The sequence below is a fragment of the Thamnophis elegans genome, chromosome 14 (genome assembly GCF_009769535.1).
Source record: "Thamnophis elegans isolate rThaEle1 chromosome 14, rThaEle1.pri, whole genome shotgun sequence".
NCBI lineage: Eukaryota > Metazoa > Chordata > Lepidosauria > Squamata > Colubridae > Thamnophis > Thamnophis elegans.
The window spans coordinates 37,585,932-37,610,302 of record NC_045554.1 but is presented as its reverse complement, the minus strand read 5'-3'; the positions used below and the strand labels follow the sequence as shown (position 1 = coordinate 37,610,302).

At 42.9% G+C, this 24,371-nt stretch overlaps 1 protein-coding gene across 1 annotated transcript in view; it reads right to left on the bottom strand.

Annotated features, from left to right (window-relative positions):
- Window positions 1-24,371, bottom strand: part of RHPN2 (rhophilin Rho GTPase binding protein 2) — a 49,182-nt gene that overhangs the window by 18,120 nt on the left and 6,691 nt on the right. Inside the window, exons 2-6 of the mRNA XM_032230415.1 lie at window positions 12,858-12,973; window positions 10,303-10,431; window positions 5,388-5,463; window positions 2,198-2,275; window positions 717-841 (exon numbers count right to left, since the gene is read on the bottom strand). Coding sequence (XP_032086306.1) covers window positions 717-841; window positions 2,198-2,275; window positions 5,388-5,463; window positions 10,303-10,431; window positions 12,858-12,973 — 524 coding nt within the window. The remainder of the gene's footprint in view (window positions 1-716; window positions 842-2,197; window positions 2,276-5,387; window positions 5,464-10,302; window positions 10,432-12,857; window positions 12,974-24,371) is intronic.

Below are 24,371 nucleotides of genomic sequence, written 5' to 3'. Positions count from 1 at the left end.
GGAAAGGTCCCTAAAATGTATAAGGAAATATTACTAGATCATTATTAATGCGTAGATAACTGCGGGACATTACACACCCACCAGTGGTGAGTTTCAAAAATTTTTGGAACCTCTTCTGTAGGTGTGGCCTGCTTCCCGGGTCCACTGGTGGAACCTCTTCTAACTGGTTCAGTAGATTTGACCAACCGGTTCTACCGAATAGGTGTGAACTGGTAGGAACCCACCTCTGACACAAGCCCTTAATTCACAGAGAAAGAAACCCCTTTGTGATTGAGCATGATGTGTGAACCAGACCAACATTCCAAAGGTGCTTTTTCAAAAGGCAACTAGACTTTTTTTTGGTTTTTAATCAAGCCATCAATCAATCTGAGTAGACCTTGGAAGGGACCTTGAAGGTCTTCTAGTCCATATACAATTTTAGACAAATAGCTGTACAGCTTTTCTTAAGAACCTCCAGTGATGAAGCACCTACAACTTCTGAAGGCAACTTCTGTTTCACTGGTTAATTGTCCTCACTGTTAGGAAATTTCTCCTTAATTCCAGGTCGCTTCTCTCCTTGGCTTGCTTCCATCTATGGTTCCTTGTCTTGCCTTTTGTTGCTTTGGAGAATAAGTTGACTCCCTCTTCTTTGTGGCAGCCCTTTAGATATTGGGACACTGCTATCGTATCACCCCTTGTTAAACTAGACAAACGTTCGATTTCAAGAAAGCTCTTACCAAGTATATAAAATGCCCGGATTTCTAGTGGGTGAGAAGAAACGATTGTCTACAAAACCAAGCTGTACGTAATAGCTCATCAGCATCTCGACTCCAGATTCATCTCTGCTGGGCGTCCGGCAGGCCTTTGAATATATAGGACAGATATTAGCTACAAAGTTGATGTGTGGCCCAGGTGAATGCTCTTAATTGATTGGAATTCAGGAAATAAAAACGGGGGTATTTAAGGGGGGGCTTTTGGAGTAGCAATAGCACTTTATACCACTTCACAGTGCTTTACAACCCTCTGTAAGAGGTTTTATAGAGTCAGCCTCTTGCCCCCAATAATCTGCGTCCTCATTTTACCCACCTCAGAAGGATGGAAGGCTGAGTCAACCTTGAGCCAGTCAGGATCGAACTCCTGGCAGTCGGCAGAATTAGTCTGCAATACTGCATCTAATCACTTATTAGTGTGACATCTATTTAATGGTCTTCTAAGGGCCATTTGTGGCTTAATTACAGTATGTTTATTATATAAAATTATATAAAGTTATTTTTATTATATTTGTATATTTGTATAAATATTTGATAAGGGACGGGAGTTTATGGCTTAGAGGCTAATGCAACTGCCTAACATGTAAAATAGCCCAAGTTCAAATCCCAGCAAGGGTATGGCTAGTTGATGAGAGATAAATTGCTTGAAATAGATCTATACTAGTCTCCCTTCATTTATTTATCAGCAAAAAATTATATTATTTACACACACACACACACACACACACACACACAGGTAGTTCTTGACTTACAACCACAATTGAGCCCAACATTTCTGTTGCTAAGCGAGACAGTTGTTAAGTGAATTTTGCTCCATTTCACCATCTTCCTTGGCACAGTTGTTTAGTGAATCAGTGCAGCTGTTAGTCATATTTAGTTAGTCATATGGCCGTTAAGTGAATCTGGCTTCCCCATTGACTTTGCTTGTCACAAGGTCGCAAAGTGTGATTCCATGGCATTAGAACACTGCAACCGTCATAAATATGAGTCAGTTGCCAAGCGTCTGAATTTTGATCACGTGACCGTGCATGGATACTGCAATGGTTGTAAGCATGAAAAACTGAATGGTCACTAAACGGACTGTACCTCTGTGTTTCTGTTTGTGTTTGTGTGTGTGTGCATTCATTCATTCATATTCAATTAACATCTCTATTAAATTATTTATACAATCCTAGATGATTTCTTCTTGTTCAAATTATTAAATTTGTATGCCACCTGGATCCCAATGCTTGTGGCTGGTTTACAACAAATAAAACCATTATAACAAAATTAATTAAAGAGAAAGGAAGGAGAGGAGAAGGAGTGGTGGCCTGAAAACTAAATGCACTAGAGATTGGGACTGTATTTCCCTTTTATTATGTTTAATTAAAATGAAAATAAAATAGGGACGGGCTCTTCCACTCCTTCCCCCAAGACTGTAAATCAAACAGGACCTTCTCAAAACTTACTTGTCTTAAATCCATAAGATCTGCAATTTCATTTTCATATTCTGTACCATCTTCACTGTAGTGTTCCAGAATAAAGTCCTGAAAATAATTGAAACAATCCATTAAAATAATATTTTTTTTAAAGTCTCCAAATTGCCTATTTGTTTCATTCAAGCTCAGACATAAATTAAAATATCCAACATTCTGCCAAGAGCAACTGAAGAAATCTACCTAAAAGATTTATCCAGAATGACAGCTGGAGTTGAGAAGATGGATTGATATATAAACTGAGTTTCTTAGAAATATTCTATTCCATTAAAGATCTTAGTACTGTATACCCTCAAACGTGATTTAAACATCTGGACAACCACTGCTGCTTTTTTGTGAGAATCAGCTCAGAGAATAAACCTGTTTCTGAATCCAACAGAGAAGACAGAAAAATGAAGAGCTTCCATTGGAAAAATATATCTATAACCTGATATTGGGAACGTTTCCATATCCAAAGGCATCAAAGTGATTTGTTTTAAAAGTCTCATGCTGTATGTCATAAAATTTCCCAGGGAATTTATACGGCAAAGTTTATGGGAAGCTAGGTTCCTAAACTTTAGAACAAGGGTTAGCAACCTGCGGCTCTGGAGCCGCATGTGGCTTTTTCATCCCTCTGCTGTAGCTCCTGTCACCGGTCGATTCCACAATTGATAGGGTTAGGGCTCTTGGTGAGGTAGAGAAAAAGAACACTGTGCTAGGAGGAGACTATAGTGGGGGGAACTGGACTTCCGGTCAGCAGAGGAAAATGGATGCCGTGCTAGGAGGAGGAGACGCTATGGTGGAGGAACCAGATTTCTGGTTGGCAGGAGGAAAACCAACTTTGCGCTAGGAGGAGACTCTATCATGAGGGAATTGGACTTCCAGCCAGCTCCATAATTGGAGGTTAGGACCTTTATGGCTCTTTGAGTGTTTAAGGTTGCCCACCCCTGCCGTACAATGAAAGCTGTGAATGAAATGTGTATTTTCTCCCACCCCATTTAGCTTAAAAGCCAAGGTGAGACTATCTCATCAATACAGAGAATAAACTGAAGCGTGTTTATACTGATCTGCTCATGTGACTTGATGCTCTTTGGATCTGATTAACCAAGCTATTCTTTAAGATCTTATAGATATTCTGATTTGTAGCCTATATGGCAGGCAAGCTCTGCCCACAGCCTGCAGCTCAATCCTGACGGGGCTCAAGGCTGACTCAGCCTTCCCTCCTTCCAGAGATCAGTAAAAGGAGGACCCAGGTGGTTGAGGGCAAAAGGCAAATAATGCTTACATTGTAAACTACCCAGAGTGTGCTGTAAATCACTAACGGACAATATGTCCGGGGATGTCAAACTCGATGTCATTGAGGGCCGTGTCAGGGTTGTGTTTGACCTTGGGGGTGGTGGCCAGGCTGGGCGTGGCCAGCTTGATATCATTTTGTCAGGGGCACCTATGGCGGCCCAAGTGTTCTGTCAGCGAAAACAGGTCCCCGAGCTCTGTTTTGGGCTACGACTGCCTCCTGCAACCTCGGTCAGCAAAAATGGAGCTCCGCTTTTCCTGACACAGGCACTGCTGGTTGGTTCTTTGCCGTTTCCGAGGTGGCCCCGTGGGTCAGATCTAAGTATCCCGTAGGCTGGATCCAGCCCCCGGGTCTTGATTTGACCCCTCTGGTCTGAGTGCTATTGCTATTATACTGAAATTCCTCGGCATGAGTGTTTCTTAACACCTCCCAGCTGTTACGAACGCCAACTCTCAGAATTTCCCAACCAAGATGGTCATTGATGAAAATTCTAGAGTTGACAAACCTTGTTTACCTCCACGATTGGCCAGGTAAAAGGGGGTCATCTCAAATTCCAAAGTCTGCTGGGCTTGTTTGCTGCTAGGACCGATGACTAGCAAGCCTGTCCTGTCATTAGGAGAATGACGCTCAAAGGGTTTGATCCTACCCTTCAGCAAACTAGTTTCCACAGCTAATTTTGACATTTCCTGGCCCTTCTCAAAAAAAAAAAAAAAAAAAAGGCTGCTGAACTTTAGCTCTCTTTCATCACCTAGCACAAAGCACAAAGTTTTGGTGTGATCTCTGATTTTTAAAAGCAGCGGAGAGGATTAGGGGGTAGAATCCAAAGGATAAAGTCCGTAAGTCAGACATATCCATCAGTTAGGAGAGAGGGAACGCAGATAAAGGCATTGAGAAAGAACTAATTTAATGCGCAGTATATAAATATTTGTGTAGCTACTGGTCAGCAGCTTCTGGATAAATCTAACAACAACAGCAAAAGAGTTTTGAAATACAAAGAAGCAATTTTAGGAAAAGGAATCCCTATGAAACTCTACCTCTCTGTCCAAATTAAATCTGATCCAGTTTCTATTGTAATTTGTTAGTTATTTTATTCCTAGGAGTAAGCCTAAGAAGAGAGCGATTTTCAGCAGAAAATTGGCAATTCACTTTTTTAAAAAAGCAATTATTTCATTTCCTTTCCTTTTTATTGGTAAGGGAAGATAAAGGTAAAGGTTCCCTTTGCACATATGTACTAGTCGTTCCCGACTCTAGGGAGCGGTGCTCATCTCCATTTCAAAGCCGAAGAGTCAGCACTGTCCGAAGACATCTCCGTGGTCATGTAGTTGGCATGACTCAATGCCGAAGGAGCACAGAACGCTGTTACCTTCCCACCAAAGGTGGTTCCTATTTTTTCTACTTGCATTTTTTACCTGCTTTTGGACTGCTAGGTTGGCAGAAGCTGGGACAAGTAATGGGAGCTCACTCCATTACACGGTGCTAGGGATTCAAACCGCCGAACGTCTGACCTTTCTGATTGACAAGCTCAGCGTCTTAGCCAGAGGTGAGTTGCTGCTGGTTCGGCCGAACCGATAGTGGAATTCAGGCCTGGGTCGCAGAACTGGCAGCGTCCCATGTCTGCCATGCCCCAGAACTGCCGCTTGCCGCCACCATTTTGGATTTTGGAGACTGCGCGTGTGAAGTTCACTGTAAATTGTTCTGCGCATGTGTGCAGAACAATTTACATTGAAGAGCACATACATCCGTGTACATTGCATGCTGGTTGCAAACTGGCAGTAAAGCTGGCAGAACCCAACCCTGGTCTTAGCCGCTGAGCCGCTGCGTCCCTTTTAGTGTTACTTATGAGCAAAAAGCCTTCATTCCTTTAGCGCTGCTGCTTGGGGGGAAAAATACCTTGAGGGGTCCTGCGAAGTCCACATCTTTTGTCTCTTTCAGGCCAAGAGGTATCAGCGGGATGCTAAACGATTCCCTGCATTAAAAGAGGAAATCCACATTAACATCTTTGATTTATACGCCAACGTGGCGGAGAGTTGGTGGCTGACAAATTGCTATACAATATAAATGCCTTAATTTGGACTTCCTCATCCGACTCAGCACAGGGAACTGGACACACCCGTTCCCTGTGGCTTAAAGAACACAACTTTTCCAGGCTAAAGGCCACGCTTGACCTTTGACTGGCATGGTGGAGACCACACTCCGAAAGGTATGAGCTCCTGGTGCAGAATAAAGTAAAAACAGGCTTAAAACTCAGACAAACTCAGAAAAAATAAATTCCAGTAAGGACGTTCACTTCGTGCTACCCTTCCTTATGATTTAGTCACATTTTGCTGTCATCACCAATATTCACCAGCCTCGAAGGCAACTTTTGCAAATATTCTTGGAGCCATAGCAAAAATTTGGGGGGGTTAGGTGTAACCTGGGGCCATTTCCCACTGCCCCATGTTTAAAAAGCTGGAGCTAATTAAGCTATAACCTGGAGCCAGCATATTTAAGATAAAAGGATTTCTATATATCCTCCCAGAGTTTATAACTTTGTTTACCTGCCTACTCCTTGTATCCTGCAATCTAGTTATTCAGTTTACAGATACAATCTTCTCCAACTCCCCAGAAAAATCACTAGACTGTCGGCACTCAAGTCTTAAATTTGCCAGTGGAAATAGTCACAGGAAAGGGAAATGACCAATTACGGTGAGGTGGACTTAGGAAGATGGCCCATCACAACAAGGATGAGGAGCATAAGGATCAATTAAACATGAACAGCAGGAGTAACTGGGCCCTGGAGACTTTTGGTTCTCCAAAGACATGGAGTAGCCTCAAACAGCAGAGTAGTCAGGCTACTAGAAGGAGTATGCCTGGAATATATTCAAAGTCAACCATCTTTAAGTAGTCTTTTGTAAGAAGTAAGCACAGATCACTTATCTTGCCTCTTAGGAAAGCATTCCACATACCAGGGGTGTCCAACCTGGGCAACTTTAGGATTGATGGACTTCAACTTCCAGAATTCCCTAGCCAGCATAGGAAATTGTGGGAGTTGAAGTCCACAGGTCCTAAACGTAGCTAAGGTTGGACACCCCTTAGCACCACTAAGAGATTCAACTGGTCTAGCAAAAATAAGCAGAATGTCAGGCCTGCATTTATATTCCTTTTAGAATTTTGGCCTGCCACACTTTCTCTTATTTCATTATGCTGTTTCTTTAAGTATAGTCAATGGGAGGGGGGATTAGAAGGAGTAGGATTTTGGAATGTATTGTTTTTCATTCTTTGCTAGAAGCCAAGGTCATCCTTTGTCTCCACACCAGTACACCTGACCAGAAGAAGCTGAGCATGGACGCCAGCGTGGAAGGAGGAGATTGGACCATGTGATGGATTGTGGGTGTGGGGACAAAATCATGAACTTTTAACTGGGTGGGATTCTGATGTAACTTCCAGAGTTGGGATCCCACAGCTATGTGCCAACATGCCTGCTTTATTAAATTGGAACTTTAAGCATAGTTTTGCCTTCGATTCTGATTTGATTCTACATGGTATTTGGAACGCTGACACAGAGATTCTAAGCATAAAACCATCACCATCTTTTGCACCGGAATATTAATTCATTCCCGCCCTTCCACTATTTTTTCCTGGTCCTTCTTCACCATTGGCAGGAAGAAACCTAAAAGCCATCTCAACAGGAGCAATCTACCGCCACAGTATTATTTTGAGGCAGCCTGCATGTGGAGGGAACCAAAAACCAGAAACAAAGCTTTCCTTTGGATTTTCAATGTCCTTCTCATGATCATTTTTATGAAGCTGCCAAGGCTTGTTACATAGCTTTCTAAGGCCACCAGTGCTCCTGGCAACACTTGAGGTGAATGTAGAGGGGCATTCCGTTCCTCCTCCTGACTCCCAGTGCCAAACTCCCGGGGAGAAAAATAGTAGACACCCGTCTTCTAAATATTCAACCAAGCTCACAACCAAACAGACAGTACCAAGGACCTACAAATATTCTGCTTTATCGGCAAATATTGGCAAAACATTGAAAACTTAGATCTCTGGATGCATTAATGTACCAATTATGATCAACACATGGTTTAAAGTCCCAGTGACAGTTGTTGTGACCCGAAAGCAGCCAGTGGAGCTGGCAGCCGATTCGGACAGTGAGGAGGTTGGGGAGGAACATGGGCCAGTCCTGGAGTCTGGGGAAGGTTCTGATGAAGGCTCTGTGTCGGAGGCAGAAAGGGGGCCAGACCCATATGCCAGTTATCAGCTGTTCTCAATGAGGCAGATGAACAGCTGGAGCCAGTTCCCAGTGTGCGCATGCGCAGAATTGCCAGACGAAGGGAACAACTAAAGAACAGAGGGCGACTTGGGAATAAGGCCAAACTATGAATGACCCTTCCCTGAGGAAATAAAAGAGGAGCGTAAGGGGAGTGGAATTTGCAGGAGACAATTAGTTCGCTTAATTGGTTCATGACTCTCCGAGACTCCTTACCAATTTCTCCAGATATCGGCCTGGCAGCACGCCAAGCCAGATAAGGTTCTGTGACTACAAATCCCCCTTTGAAAGATTTTGCCAGCTGGGGATGAGCAGAATTCACTGTAAATTAATAAAAGGGTTTTTTTTGCCGGGACAAGGAGTTTGTTTCTTGCTCTTGGGAAGCCTCAGTCAGAATAACAGCAAGACCCAAGCATAAATGTAATACTGTGATTAGGATTTTTTTTAAAAAATAAAGTCAATCTTGCATGGATTTGTTCAAAGTAGCACTGCCAAAGTGTATTCTACTTTAACAATTGCTTCATGGCTGAGCAATCCTCTTCCCCATAACAACATCCTGTGAGGTCGGTTGGGCAGAGTGACTGGCCTCAGGTGATCCACAAAACTTCCTCGGTTAAAGTTCGACCTGGGTCTCCCCAGGACTAGTTAAACACCTTCACCAATTAAATCACACTAGTACCTTGAGTCTCATCTGTTTTTATTAATTTTATACCTGGGCATTTACTACGACATGGTGGATGAAGGGCAGGAGAAATCATCTGTGGGTGTGTTAAAATTTAAGTTCCATGTGTCGATAAATTCTGTTACCTGCTCTCAAAAGAAAGTATATATCTACCTACACACATACATAACACACAGAGACAGACACACACACACACAAATATTAATCACTGTCCGTTTTGAATACATAGCGGAACAAGGAAACAAAGTTCACAAGGTCGATGCACAAAACTGTGACTGAATAGATGTTCTGCTTCGGATACCTCAAAGCTTCCTCTCAGAAGGTAACAAGGAAAACAGGTTGTGGAGAGGGTGTGTAGCAACAATACTGTGAACCCTGCTCAAGTATCGTTTATATGCTATGTCTTGACCAACTCAAGGTCCGATGACTGGATCTGGCCTGCGGGCCCACACTAGAAACAGCAAAGGAATGGCCCGCGGTGCCTCCGCCAGCAAAAATTGAGTTCGAGCGGGCTGCATGAGGCCCTCTCAGCAGAGGTGGGTTCCTACTGGTTTGGACCGGTTTGGCTAAACCAGTAGCAACTTGGCGGCCTGGGTCGCTGGAACCGGCAGCGACCCAGGCCTGCCATGCCCCCGAACTGATTCTCTCGGAGGCGCAATAGGCAGTGCTATCTTGTTTTTGCCTTCTGCACATGCGCAGAGCGTTTTTTGTTGCACTGCATGGGTGTGCATGCGTAGGTCCCAGAGCAAACCGGCAGTAGCGCCAGCCAGAACCCACCCATGCCTCTGAGGCTCTGTTTTTGGCTGCAACGGACTCTTGTTGCCCTCTGCCAGTGAAAATGGAGCTCGGGGCCGCATGCAGGAGGGTGGCAGGAGGCCGTCGCAGCTGAAAATGGAGTCTGGAGCCCCTTTTCACTGGCAGAACATTTGGGCCCCCACAGACGCCCCGACACAAGTAACGTCAAGCTGGCCACGCCCCTCCCTAAGGTCAAACACAACCCTGATGCGGCCCTCGATGAAATCAAGTTTGACACCCCTGGTCTTGAGCATATACACCGTCTGTAGAGCCGAGGTGGCGCAGTGGTTAGGTTGCAGTACTGCAGGCCATTTCAGCTGACTGCTATCAGCAGTTCAGCGGTTCAAATCTCACCGGCTCAGGGTTGACTCAGCCTTCCATCCGTCCGAGGTGGGTAAAATGAGGACCCAAATTGTGGGGGCGATATGCTGACTCTGTAAACTGCTTAGAGAGGGCTTTCAGCCCTAGCAATAGTTAGCAATAGTTAGACTTATATACCGCTTCACAGGGCTTTCAGCCCTCTCTAAGCGGTTTACAGAGTCAGCATATTGCCCCCAACAACAATCCGGGTCCTCATTTTACCCACCTCGGAAGGATGGAAGGCTGAGTCAACCTTGAGCCTAGTGGGATTTGAACAGCCGAATTGCTGAACTGCAGTCAGCTGAAGCAGCCTGCAGTGCTGCATTTAACCACTGCGCCACCTCGGCTCCTCGGCTATAAAGCAGTATATAAGTCTAACTGCTATTGCTATTGTTTTTCCTGTTTGCTTCCAGCCAATTAAAATAAGGTGGCTGGGTTGCCTCTGCCTTCCTCACTGCCTGCCATCCAAACCACCTCTTTGGCAGTATTAATTACTTCGAATTCTTTTCCCAGAAGCAATTTAAAAGCTCTGCCGTAATCCTTGGGCACAGCAGGGCCATTTCAGTAATACAGCTTGTTCTTTTGTTGTTCTTTTTTTTTAAATAAAGGTTCTTTCTTCAGTTTTACATTCTTTGGCTTGCTTGTTTTTGCATTCGTTACCAAAAAAAAGAAGAGAGCATCCCTACAATCAAGTCCCACCCATCCCCTTCACTTACTCCATGTTCTGGTACACCTCCACAGAGATATTGAGCCCTTCTAACTCTTCCTTAAGGATCTGCAGGTTGGAATTGACGTAGCTGAGTTCCAGCAACACCTGTTGGCGCACTTTGGGGCTGGTCGACGCACTGCCAAAGGAAAAATAAAATAAAAATGTTTAAAGAACAATCATTTAATAATAGAATGAGCCTTACTATCATTTTCTCTATTTTTCAAATTATTTCCTTACATATATTTATATTCTTTTTACAACCCTGTAATCCCTTTTATCCAGATGGAGTTGGGGCAACTGAATGGAACTGAGCATTTACCAGCCGGATGCCCTTACTGACACCTATGTGGAGTTCACAGCAGATATTTTATCTTGGCGCCTGGATAAGAAACATTTGTTGCTTCCTAGGATTGAACTCACAACTTTCCAAGCGGAAGGCCTCTAGGCCATCATGCCGGTCAGACTATTTCCTTATAATATTTCCCTATGATTTCCCTTGCCTATTTTCTTTACCTTTCAGATTATTCCAGCACCGACATCTATAGATAGTCCTCAATTTAGTATGTGAAAAAAGTGACTTAAGACCATTTTTCACACATACGACCATTGCAGTCTCCCCATAGTCCCGTATTCAAATTTCAGACACTTGGCAACTGACTCGTATTTACGACAGTTGCAGTGTCCTGAGGTGATGTGATCACCTTTTGCAAACTTCTGACAAGCAAAATTAATGTGGAAGCCAGATTCACTTCACAGCTGTGTTACTAGGTTAACAGCTGAAGTTATTCATTTAACAACTGTTTCAAGAATGGTTGTAGAATGGGGCAAAATTCAGTTAACAACTGTCTTGCTTAGCCAGGGGAAATTTGGGGCTCAACTGTAATCATACGTCGATGATTACTTTAAACTCAAGAAGAAGAATGTGGATAAAACCATCCCTTTGCATCAAAGGGCACATAGCAGTGGGCTTGTTTTGAAAGGAAACCATATAGAACAGGGGTCTATTCTATTCTATTTATTAAATTTATAGGCCGCCCAATCCCGAAGGACTTCGGGCGGCTTACAGAAATAAAAGTTTAGGAAAAAGGTAAAAAGACAAACATAAGAAAACAGATTAAAAGAAACACACCATACACCCAGTCTAAGCGGGCCTGGACCTCGGACAAGAGGTGAACAGCCCCAGGCCTGCCGGAATAGCCAGGTTTTAATAGCTTTTCGGAAGGCCATGAGAGTGGGTAGGGTCCGGATCTCTGGGGGTAGTTCATTCCATAGGGCCGGAGCGACATTGTCTAGCTGATGGCACCTGGAGAAGGCCCACCCTGTGCGATCTTATCGGTCTTAGGGAGGTGTGCGGCAGAAGACGGTCTCATAGATATCCGGGTCCTGAGCCATGTAGGGCTTTAAAGGTAATAACCAGCACCTTGAATTGTGCTCAGAGACCAATAGGGAGCCAGGGCAGCTCACGGAGGATAGGTGTAGTGTGGGTGTACCTTGGTACACCCAATATCGCTCGCGCGGCTGCATTCTGGACCAATTGTAGTCTCCGAACACTTTTCAGGGGTAGCCCCATGTAGAGCGCATTACAGTAATCCAGTCTTGAGGGTCACCAACCTTTCGGACCTCAGGGACCACTAAATTCATAATTTTAAATCCTACGGGCCACTAATATGATCTGCCTAATGACCTGCTGGGTGTACATGGCCAACTCAATGTCACTCATATCTAGGGGTGCCTCACCAACCTCTACTCGCCACTTACCTCCTCATCTGGGCTCCTTAGAGCCCCAACAGGAAGCAGTTGTTGGAGCTAAGCAGCCCCCATGAGAAAGAGTTGGCAAAACAGCTCAGTTCAGATTGGATCTGACCAAGAAGGAGGCTCACAGAAGCACCTCACTGAGGACTATGAGCACAGGCTTTCCAAGCAGAGGGAAGAGCTGCGGGAGTCCAAGGCCAGGTACCAGCACCTGGAGGCTCAGCGGGCTGAGATGGTCAGCCAGTTCCAGGCCATGATGCAGTCCCACTGGAACGAGGCCCTCCGGCTCTTTGCCATCAGCGGCGCTTCCCTCCAGCCTTCACCCAAAGCCCCCCACCAGGAGGCTGAAGCAGACCCTAAGTCAGAATTTCTTCCCTCCTCCGACCCGCACAAAAAGACCCCAAAGGGGGGGACTCCCTGAAGCAACACAAACATTCATTGCACATATCTGGCCCAGGGGCCGTAGTTTGAAGACCCCTAATTTAGTGCAATATAAAAATTGCAAAACTTTTCGCAAATTTTTCTGGGGACTGCCAAAATTTTCTTACAGACCCCCAGCTGGTGATCGCTGATATAGAAAGAAAAGCAGGAGAAAGCTGGTGGAACAAGCAGACCCCCCTCCTTTGAAGGGGAACAGGGAAAACATTATGTAAATTGGCATGCCAAGCTCGGGTCTTCGGTTTATTCTCAATAAGGTGTTGGAGCCAACGAGCTGCTGGCTGGGAAGTGAAAGTCCGTTCCTGTTGAGAAAGACAAAGGCTGCATTTTGTGACTGTGGGCAGAAAGGAGAGGGAACTCGTGGGAACATACCGGAGGAGGTTTTCTGCGCCAGCTCTCATCCTCACCGCTTTCAGAATCTGCTGGTTCAGGACAGCTCTCCGATTTTGCAATTTGCTCCGCCCGGTTTCTGCAAGGGGGTTGCATCCCTGAATAACAGAAAAGATATCCTTTAGCCCATATATATACATATACATATACAGATACAGATACTGATACAGATATTGATACAGATACACATACATACATACATGTGTGTGTATTGCAATTGTGCTGATAAATAAATAAAGGGAGATTAGTATAGATCTATTTCAAGCTATTTAGCTCTCATCAGTTAGCCATACTGGGATGTGAACCTGGGCTGTATTACATATTAGGCAGTTCTATTATATTATAGCTTGAAATAGATCTATACTAGTCTCCCTTTATTTATTTATCAGCACAATTGCAACACAAATGTAATAAGGCAATATAAAAAAATGGCTTTCTGCCTGGATGGCTCCCGGAGTGAGTCGATAGACAGAAAAGGGAAGCAGTATGCTCCCTCCCATATTTGGGCATACCAGGGGTTGTGACACAATAGATAGATAGATAGATAGATAGATAGATAGATAGATAGGTAGGTAGGTAGGTAGGTAGGTAGGTAGGTAGGTAGGTAGGTAGGTAGATAGATAGATAGATAGATAGATAGATAGATAGATAGATAGATAGATAGATAGATAGATAGAAGATAGATAGATAGATGGGAGAGAGAGAGAGAGAGAGGGCTGGTGCCTTTGGCTTCGTGCTTGTACTCTTTGCTGGCACAAGCACGAGGCACCAGCCTGAAGATAGCGAGTGGGACCTCGTTGAAACGTCGCCAAGTTCTCTCAATCTTACATTGGAAAAGACCCGAATATGCCAAGACCTGCATACCTGTACCCGTGAAATCTACGAAAACATACCCACACACATATACACATGTCGTAATGTTTTACCTGTAAATGACTTTTTCTGTTTTAATTGCAATAATATGTGCGCTAAAAAGCGCTCTAAACCCAATGTTCGTTCTAAACGTGACCGTAAAAAATATGATTTCTATAATAGAGTTGTCAAAGTGTGGAATGCCCTACCTGATTCAGTTGTCTCAGCTACAAATTTTCACAGTTTCAGTTGCAAATTGACTTCCGTGGACCTTACTTCATACTTAAGTGGTCAGGAGAGGGGGGGCGTGCATAAGTGCACTAACGTGCCGATCGTCCCTGACACTGTATTTTTATTTCTTTTATTTTTCTTCTCGTTTTTGTTTGACAAATTCCAATGAATTAATTAATGAATTAAATTAAATTTAAAAAGGACAGAACGAAAGAAAGAAAGAAAGAAAGAAAGAAAGGTCGATGCCCCCCAAATAAAGCCCATCTCTCTGCATTTTAGAAATGAAGCTTTGAAAAGAATAAAACTTCAATTCTGGTTTTTACAGATTTGATTGATAAGACTCTTGTAGAAATGACTGGTTTATACTATTAGGGCAAAACAAAAAAGTGTGATTGTCGTTAACGCCCTATTCTACTGTAATAGATAAGTCGAGAGTCAATGCTTCTTTTTCTTTCCCTACCCTTTCTCACTTTGCTCTTTCCCTGTCCCTATCCCTGCCCTTTTATTTGCTTTCATATTTTGTATTTTATAACACTCTATAACCTAATAAAACCCATTCAGAATGAGAAATGGCTGAGTTCATGCAGAAAAATAGTTCTCGACCTTCTTGAGAAAGAAGATGTGACAAGGGAGTGGGACCAGGGGTGGGATTATTACTACCCCCTCTTATTGGTATCATTATTAGAATCATTATTACTCTCTTGCTTGCATGTACACTGAGAGAATTTGAGCCGGAGACAAATTTCTTTGTGCTAAATCAAACTCACCCAATAAGGTATTCTATTTTATTTTGACCCATTTTCAAAGTTCTACCAGCCATGTCCACATACCTCTGCATATGCTGCCTTGATGGACTGTCTCACAAAGATTGCATTTTCGCATCTCATTAAACCAAGCTGAATTTCAGCACTTGGCACCGAATTATAAACCCCCAATTGGCTGAATGTACTCCTTGTGTTGTGCCATAAACATGGTATACACAAAGTACAACAATTAGCACATCGCAATTATGCCAGTACCAACAAAAGCCACGATGAGGCTAAGCTAAATGCAGCCCCTTGCCAGCAAACTGGCCCATCAAATCAAGCCTTCAAGATTTGGAAATCATCAAAATTACTCATATGTAATTTGGGATGACAGGGATTGAACCTGTGAGACTCTTTAAACAAGCCACATCCTGAAAACTGACCTGTGGGCTGTAGTCCTTCAAAAGGAAGTGTTGCCTTCAAATGACCTAGTATTTCGTTTCATTCAAGAGATGCTATCAAACCACATGGCCATACCAGAAATCGCCTTTTATTGTGTTTTCCATCAACCAGAGTAGAAACAGATCAAAACAGCAGATATGTTGTCCTCACTTCTCAAAAAAAGACCCGAAACAAAAAAAAAACCCAACCCTCTATGTAAGGCTGTCACCCTGGTATGTGAGAATATTTCACTTTTATGTCGTGTTTCAATCCACAAACAGGAATTCCAAGCATTCCCCCACCCTCCCAGCCCACCCCAGGATATCTGAATATCTGAAAGCCTAAAAGCCTCACAAAGACACCATAATGACCAAAGTTGTTGGGAGGGATTTCCTTAAGTTTCTTTTAGAAAAGAAACTTAGGTAAAAAGCCTTATCTTCATTTATTACAAGATCTCACACAAAGAAAACTAGAAGGTGTTGCATTTCTGCTGTGTGGGTTTATGTTCATTTTTTCTTTTCTTTTCTTTCAAATTCAAATATGATTAAGGACTGCAGAACAGGTTAAACAGTTTGCTTAACTAGAACAAACATCATATTAGGGGCAGTAAAGCTGCAAAATCAAGCAAAGATCAAAAGCCAAGGCCATCAAAACTGACAGACCCAGATAGTTCTTCCACACTTGGTTCTGAATATCTAAAAGGCTGCCACAAAAAAGTGTGTGTGTGTGTGAGAGAGAGAGGGGGGGAGGAAGGGAGGGAGAGAGGGAGGGAGGGAGGGAGGGAGGGAGGGAGGCAGGGAGGGAGGGAAAGGGAGAGAGAGAGGGAGAGGGAGAGAGAGAGAGGAGAGAGAGAGGAGAGAGAGAGAGAGAGAGAGAGAGAGAGAGAGAGAGAACCTATTTTCCAAAGCAGTGAAAGGGCTTGTCTCCAGAAGTTGTTGGTGTTCCATCACTGGAGGCTTTTAAGAAGTTGAACAACCAACAATCTTTAGAACTGGTTCCAGCTCCCTCCCCCTGCCCGTCTGCACATCATCAAGATGAAGAGCGAGAGGAGGAATTCTGGGAGTTGAAGTCCACAAGTCTTAAAGCTGTCAAGTTTGAACTCCATGGGGAGTTTTTTCTAAAAGGTTAGGGGGTGCAAGGGTCTTGTAACTTGACAGCTTTAAGACTTGCGTGCTTCAAATGCCAGAGTTTCTGTTCCAACATTTTGGTTGCTAAGCAAGAGCGTTGTTAAGTGAGTTTCACCACATTTTACAAGTTGGCCACTCCCACCCAGTCACATGGCCGGCAAGCCACTCCCACAAAGCAGGCCACACCTACAGAAGAGGTTCTAAAAATTTTTGAAACCCACCACTGGGTTACCTGTTTTCTTTTCAAAGCAGAGGAAGGCAAGGAAAGTTGGCCTCAAAAAGGTTTTATGAAAAACACGGATGTCCCTCGAGGTACCTTTGAGAAAGGAATGGTGTTCTGCTCGCATGGAGCCTGGTGGGAGAGAGTTAAATTCTCCATTGGAAGTTAATGACTTGCATTGGAAACCTAGTAAAAGCAGAGCTGGGCAAATATTAACCATTATATAAAAGGAGACTTCCTGTCCTCCTTAACATTCTCTTGGAGAAAAAGCTGTCCAATGTCTTAAATGCCTGAAGAATAAGATACGAGTCTGACATGACAATCTTATTTCTAGAAATGAACAGTAGAAGCAAGAAAGTTAATGTGGGCCCAGCTAGCCATAAGCATTTAAACTGTTGTTGTTAGTTGCGAAGTCATGTCCGACCCATCGCGACTCCATGGACAAAGTTCCTCCAGGTCTTCCTGTCCTCTGCCATCCTCTGAAATCCATTTAATCTCACGCCTACTTCTTCAGTGACTCCATCCAGCCACCTTGTTCTCTGTCGTCCTCTTCTTCTTTTGCCCTCAATCGTTCCCAGCATGAGGCTCTTCTCCAGTGAGTCCTTCCTTCTCATTAGGTGGCCAAAGGATTTGAGTTTCCTCTTCAGGATCTGGCCTTCTAAAGAGCAGATAGGATTGATCTCCTCTAGGACTGACCGGTTTGATTGCCTTGCAATCCAAGGGACTCACAGGAGTCTTCTCCAGCACCAATGTTCAAAGGCTACAATTATTTGGCCCTCAGCCTTCCTTATGGTCCAACTTTCACAGCCATCCATTGCAACTGGGAAAACCAGAGCCTTGACTATACACACTTTTGTTGGCAGGGTGGTGTCTCTGCTTTTTACTATTCTGTTTAAATTTGCCATAGCTTTCCTCTCCAGGAGCAAGTATCTTTTAATTGCTTGGCTGCAGTCCTCATCTGTGGCAATCTTCGAGCATTTACACTACTTGCTTTTTATTGGGGGGGGGGGGTTCTACTTTATTTTTTCTTTCTTTTTGGGGGCTGGGAGGTGGGTGGGAAAAGAAAGGTCCATGTTGCAGTCTTGCATTTGGAAACCAGTCAAGTGGTTGTCTGCAAGCCTTAGAAATCAAAAGATGATTGGTATTGAAACCTCTATAGTGCCTCAATCAAAAGTCACAGTTAGCAACTGAACTAAATCGCTAAACAATCAAGATTCCAGCACTTTTCAAAACTTCTGACAATGAAACCACTGGGAGAGGGGGGGGGGAATGAAGAACTAGAATCTCCTGCAGACAATTGGACTGATTGATTCTATTGAAATGTTGATTGATGAAACCAAGGAATGCAGGAAATGCAAAGATTACCGTCCATTAGGGTGTGGTTTTTGCAACAGATATGCCAACAGAAAGAAAGTTTAGCCTTTCAATGGATGCAGATCTCAAGAAATAAATAAATAAAACCTCCCTAATGTATTATATTGAAAGAATGGAGATGTTTGTGGTCTACCTCAAAAAGAAAAATTTCCTAATGCAACATATATTGGAAGAGTGGAGTTTGTGGCCTGCCTCAGATCTATTACACGGAGTATGCTACTCCTTCATTGCTTCTCAAGAAACCTGCTTTCATTTCCCTAGAGCTGCCCTCACTGTAATGTACACAGCACATTACATTTTATTATTCCTTACATTCTAGAAACAATTAGTGTTCTTTTAACACAGTGGTTCCCAAACTTGGCAACTTTAAGACTTGTGGACTTCAACTCCCAGAATTCTCCAGCCAGCTCTGCAGAGCTGGATGGAGAATTCTGGGAGTTGAAGTCCACAAGTCTTAAAAGTTGCCAAGTTTGGGAACCACTGCTTTAACAAAAGGGCAACAACATTTTGGGGAGACAGGACTGCACCTAACCTTTGAATCAAATACTGGAGAATTTGGCGGATCAAAGACAGACATGAAGCCAAACAGAGTGACATGCAGCAAGGTATCATTAAATATAGTCAAGAAGGTTATTTATCAAGTCTTCCCTCCTTGCCGCATTAAAAGTAAGAATCTGGGCTGCATCTCTGGAGGCGTCAGTCAAGCTGCATACAATTCTAGGGCTGCAGCCTACACCTCACAGGCTTACTATATAATTTGAGTGCCACAATTACAGAAGCAATTCCCCATCTCTATGACCTACTGTCTTCCACTGCTTTAACAATCCAACCCATTTGGCTAAAGGATGTCTGGAAAAACCATTTTTTCCCCTTGCAAGCTATCCTCAAAAGGTGAAAGAGACTTTTAGTTGCCAGGATACTGTCAATCAAGCCTCAGTAAATCATCTTAGCGGGCAATTATTGAGTTCCATCATCTGCACCTCTGTAACTGTCTGGTTTGGTTCTGCAACCCAACAAGACAGACACAACTTCAACGGATAATTAGAACTGCAGAAAAAAACAATTACTACCAACCTGCCTTCCATTGAGGACTTGCATACTGCACGAGTCAAAAAGAGGGCTGTGAAAATATTTACAGAGCCCTCACATCCTGGGCATCAATTGTTTCAACTCCTACCCTCAAAATGATGCTATAGAGCACTGCACACCAGAACAACTAGACACAAGGACTGTTTCCCCCCCCCAAACGACATCACTGCTAAACAAATAATTTCCTCACCACTGTCAAACTATTCACTAAGGCTGCACTATTAGTCTTCTTATTGTTCCTATCACCCATCTCCTCCCACGTCTGACTTCAGGACTGTTAACTTTGTAGCTTGTATCCTTACGATTTCTATTGATATTGTTTCCTGATTGCTTATTTGTACCCTGTGACTATCACTAAGTGTTGTGCCTTATCCTTCGTGACGAACGCATCTTGTCTTTTTATGTACACTGAAAGCATCTGCACCAAAGACAAATTCCTTCTGTGTCCAATCACGCTTGGCCAACGAAGAATTCTATTTGGAGTGTTCAGTGGCTTTTATATTTGTCACAAGGTGCATCTGGAGACCTTGGACCAAGAGATTTCATTGCTTCAGCTTTGAAGAGGAGGAAGCTTCCCAAATGTAGCAACAGACACACACAAGCAATTTTTTTTAAAACATCAGGGAAACAAGATTATTGAGGTCTTTGATTCTTCTTGAGCTTGGCGATCTTCTTGCAGACATTTCATTACCAAACTAAGTAACATAAACAAATAGGATTAGGACATTCTTTCCATAGGTAAAGGTAAAGGTTCCCCTCGCACATATGTGCTAGTCGTTCCAGACTCTAGGCGGCGGTGCTGATCTCCGTTTCAAAGCCAAAGAGCCAGCAGTATCCAAAGACGTCGCCGTGATCATGTGGCCGCCGTGACTAAATGCCGAAGGAGCACAGAACACTGTTACCTTCCCACCAAAGTTGTCCCTATTTTACTACTTGCATTTTTTACCTGCTTTCAAACTGCTAGGTTGGCAGAAGCTGGGACAAGTAGCGGGAGCACGCTCTGTTATGTGGTGCTAGGGATTCGAACCGCCAAACTGCCGACTTTTCTGATCGACGAGCTCAGCGTCTTAGCCACTGAGCTACCGCTTATGCTCACACATACATACACAGTCTATATATTATTGGAAATTTTAAACACCAGAATAAGACTCACACAAATAGATCTAAAGCTGCCCAGCCGTGATATTATTCAATGGAGGAAAATGAATATTGTTGCAATAACCAGGCAGACGGGAAATACCTCCGGCTAGTTGAACGTCAATGTGCTTTTTCCGTAAACAGTTCTGAATTCTGAAATCAGATCTCCTGAGTGACAGAAATACATTTCCAAAAGTTTGACTGTTCTGTAGAAAAGGTTACTTGGGCTGGACACCAGCAGGAACTGGGAATGTTTGTGTGTCTGTCACTTCATCTGTTGTGTGTTTCAAGAGATAAACCAACAACAAGTAGCATAGCATACATTGGGCTCACAGCAAGATAAGGCAAAACTGAAGGTGAATTTGCCCCTGTGGTTTCCATGACTTCTGTTTCCCTGTCTCCCCACCAAAGCAAACAAACGGATTGACACACTAATTGCTTCTCCGAACACAAACAATTGCTTGGAAAAAAACACTGTCTATTCACTTCTTTGCTTGTAAAAGGGGGATTTCTCACATTCTTCCCAAACCCCTGGATTTACATACTTCATCACTCAAAATCTTCAAACAAGGCTCTGGCAGTTCTCTGTCAAGAATGAGTCTTGCCGGCCTAAATTAAATCAAGCAAGTGGATTAAATGGACTCCTATTAATTCCCTGTTCTGTCATTACGCTAACCCAAGCTTTGGGTCAATAGCCTGGACTGGCAAAACTAAGCCAAAACCAACGGAACCACTTTATTATTTAGAGTGTGTTGTTATCTGAATTCAACCTATGTTTATATCAACTTGGGAATTTAGTAGAGCAGAACAGGACTTTCTCTGAAGAGTAGAATTTGGGGAGGAAAAATGAGAAAGGACTGTTGCCAGGCCCTGAAAACTGTATTTCTCATGCTTCATGAACCATACTAATCCTATATCCATCTCTTAAAAACTTAAAGATGATACAGGTTTCTGCAAAACCAGTAAGTATATAGAATAGATTAGTTTTCCCCAACTTGGATGCATTCCAGCTGGCAGGACTTCAATTCTCAGAATTCCTCAGCCAGCATGAGAATTCTGAGTCAGGATCTGGGGAAGGCTGACAGAGAAACACTCATAAAGGAAGCTTCTATAGCCTAAAGCAGCATTTCTCAAACCTGGCAACTTTGAGATGTAGGAAGGTCCACTTCCAGAATTCCTCAATCCCCACCCCACACTAATGGCTGGAGAATTCTGGGAGTTGAAGTCCATCCATCTTAAACTTGCTAAAAGCTTGAGAAAGGCTGCCCTGGAGATTCATGAAGCCAACTTGAAACAATTCCTTCTTCACCCAGCTCTTTAACAATTTGTATGCATCACTCACTACCACAAAATGGAAGGAGTAGCTGCCATCTCAATAAAAATCAGAAAGTCAAAGGATTGTAGGAAGTTAACACCCACCCCTCTCCTAGAAGAATGAAATATCCTAGGAAATATTGAAAAGGCAGAATATTATATTTCCCTGGATAAGAAATGGAGAAACATGTTTTTATTGCCCGAGAGAAAAGGAGGGCTGTGAAAATATTTACAGACCCCTCACATCCTGGACATAAATTGTTTCAACTCCTACCCTCAAAACAACGCTATGGAGCACTGCACACCAGAACAAATAGACACAAGGACAATTTTTTTTTCCTGAATGCCATCACTCTGCCAAACAACTAATTCCCACAACAGTGTCAAATTATACTGTATTACTATTATTCTTCTCATTTCCTAGTACTGATCTCTTTCCTAGTCCCTATCTCTTTCCACTTATGACTATAACCATGTTGCTTTGTATCTTTAAATTGTATATTATTTTATTTGTTTCCTAGTATAATTTGACTGCTTATTAGTAACCTACGACTATCACTAAATGTTGCATCTTATGATTCTTGATGAATGTATTCTATTTTATTTTTCTTTATGCACACTGATAGCATCTGCACCAAAGACAAATTCCTTGTGTGTCCAATCACACTTGGCCAATAAAGAATTCTATTGAATTCTATTCTATTCTATTCCTATTTCTATTTCTATTCCTACTCTACTCATGATTCTAAGAGGCAGGCAGGCAGGCAGGCAGGCAGGCAGGCAAGCAAGAAAGGAAAGAAAGAAAGGAAAGAAAGAAAGGAAGGAAGGAAGGAAGAAAGAAAGAAAGAAAGAAAGAAAGAAAGAAAGAAAGAAAGAAAGAAAGAAAGAAAGGCAGATAGCTCATCAATAGAATCAGATAATTTTACTAAGAGAGAAATAAGAAAGTCAAAAAAAGAATAAGAGGCCAAGCGTGCCCTGAAGGGATGGGCTACTTCTGATCTCATCTACATACATTTGCTTGGCCAAACAATGAGCTATAAATATTTCTACTGCCTTTCTGTTTGCCAATCTTTCTCTTTCCCATCTTACAATAAACTTAGGGCTGGGTTTTTAATCACCAAGTGAACAACCTGTAGCATTTTCTGGCACATTTGGCTAACGTTGGGCTCCCCGAGCCCTGTCACAGGAGCGTGACTAATGCCTCAGCGATCCGCTCTATGAACAACACGGTAAATTTAAACTTTGCACCACTGAAAACCTTCCTCTGCATTAATCAGCCTTAAGTATATTTATTTATTCATGAAATATACATGGCCACCCATTGTGACAGAAAAGTGACTCTGGGTGGGTGTGTGTGCCCAGACAAGACTATAAAACAATTAACACGTTTAAAAAAACAATTACTGAAACATTTAAAAATCACAAAGGCTAAGAGAGAAGAGCAGATGTTAACAATAAAAAACTATTACTGAAACGTTTAAAAATCACAAAGGCTAAGAGAGAAGAGAAGATGTTAACAATAAAAAAACTATTACTGAAACGTTTAAAAATCACAAAGGCTAAGAGAGAAGAGAAGATGTTAATAACGATGGAGACATTTCAGTATCTCCTGGGGATCCTGGAGCCCTGAAGCTTGATGGCATAGCCAGATTTTGAGGGACTTCCAGAAAATCAAGAGGGAGGGAGGCAGGCTTACTTCAGGGCTGGGTGTGTTCAATGCATGTCATAATTTTTCCCCTTGGGGGGGGAGGCAACTGAGGTGTTGCGGGTACCCTGGAGCCCTGAAGCTTGATGGCATAACCAGATTTTGAGGGACTTCCAGAAGATCAACAGGACTAGACACAGTTTTACTTCAGGGCTGGATGTGTTTACGCATGTTATATTTCCCCTTGGAGGGGCCAACTGAGGTGTTGGGGGTACGTTCTGAAGTTTGGAAGAGGATTGAGAAGCATAGGAGAAATATGACCCTCTGGCCACTAGTCAACCTCCATGGAGAAGATTTGTTGTTGTTAGTTGTGAAGTTGTCTCTAACCCATGCTTTTCCAGGTCAAAATCTAACAAAGGAAGTCTTCAACTTACTTTAAAAAAACACACACAAATAATACAAATAGTACATATACAACTGGTTATAAAAAAAGAGAGACAAAAAGAAAAGAAAAAAAACCACATATTACAATGTACCTCCCCCCACCCCCTGGAGACCTTTTACCCCTTTTATATTTCTTAGATTTACAATATACTTCAATTGTGTCCATATCCCAGTGGTGGGATTCAGCCAGTTCGCACCTATTCGGGAGAACCGGTTGGTAACTTTCTAAGTAGTTCAGAGAACCAATTGTTGGAAGAAATCTCCTTTTGTTTTTTTTCCCACTTTACAGGGCTAATCCTGTAAGGAAGGGAGGAAGGAAACATTCTGGTGTTGTTTCTAGCTTAATCTTTATTGCCCTGCTTACAGAAACTGCCTCTCCAGTTAACCCTTATTACCATTGTAAAAACTAAGGCGATGTGCCCGTTGACCTGAGTGACATTGACTTGGCCATGCCCACATGATCACATGACCACCAAACCCCGCCTACCCAGCTGGTCATTAGGGCAGAGAACTGGTTGGTAAATTATTTGAATCCCACTACTGACATATCCCCTCCAAAACAACATATATTCTTGAGTAGGTTTATTCCCTTTGCCTTCCACGAGCACTGATTTTATACCCCCCCCCCATTTCATTATAATTACTTGTTTTAATCATCCCTTTCCAAAGTTTAATTTCTGTTCTTAATTTATCATTTGTTGCCATACTTCAAATGTCATTACACAACTCATTTCTTTGAATATCCTAATTTCATCCCCCAATGATGAGCCATCACTCATCTAGCTGCCATTATTAAATTCCCAATCAAATCCTTTTTTGTTTCCTTTGGATCACGTTTTTCCACCAACAACAATGATACAATCCTCGGTGACATCT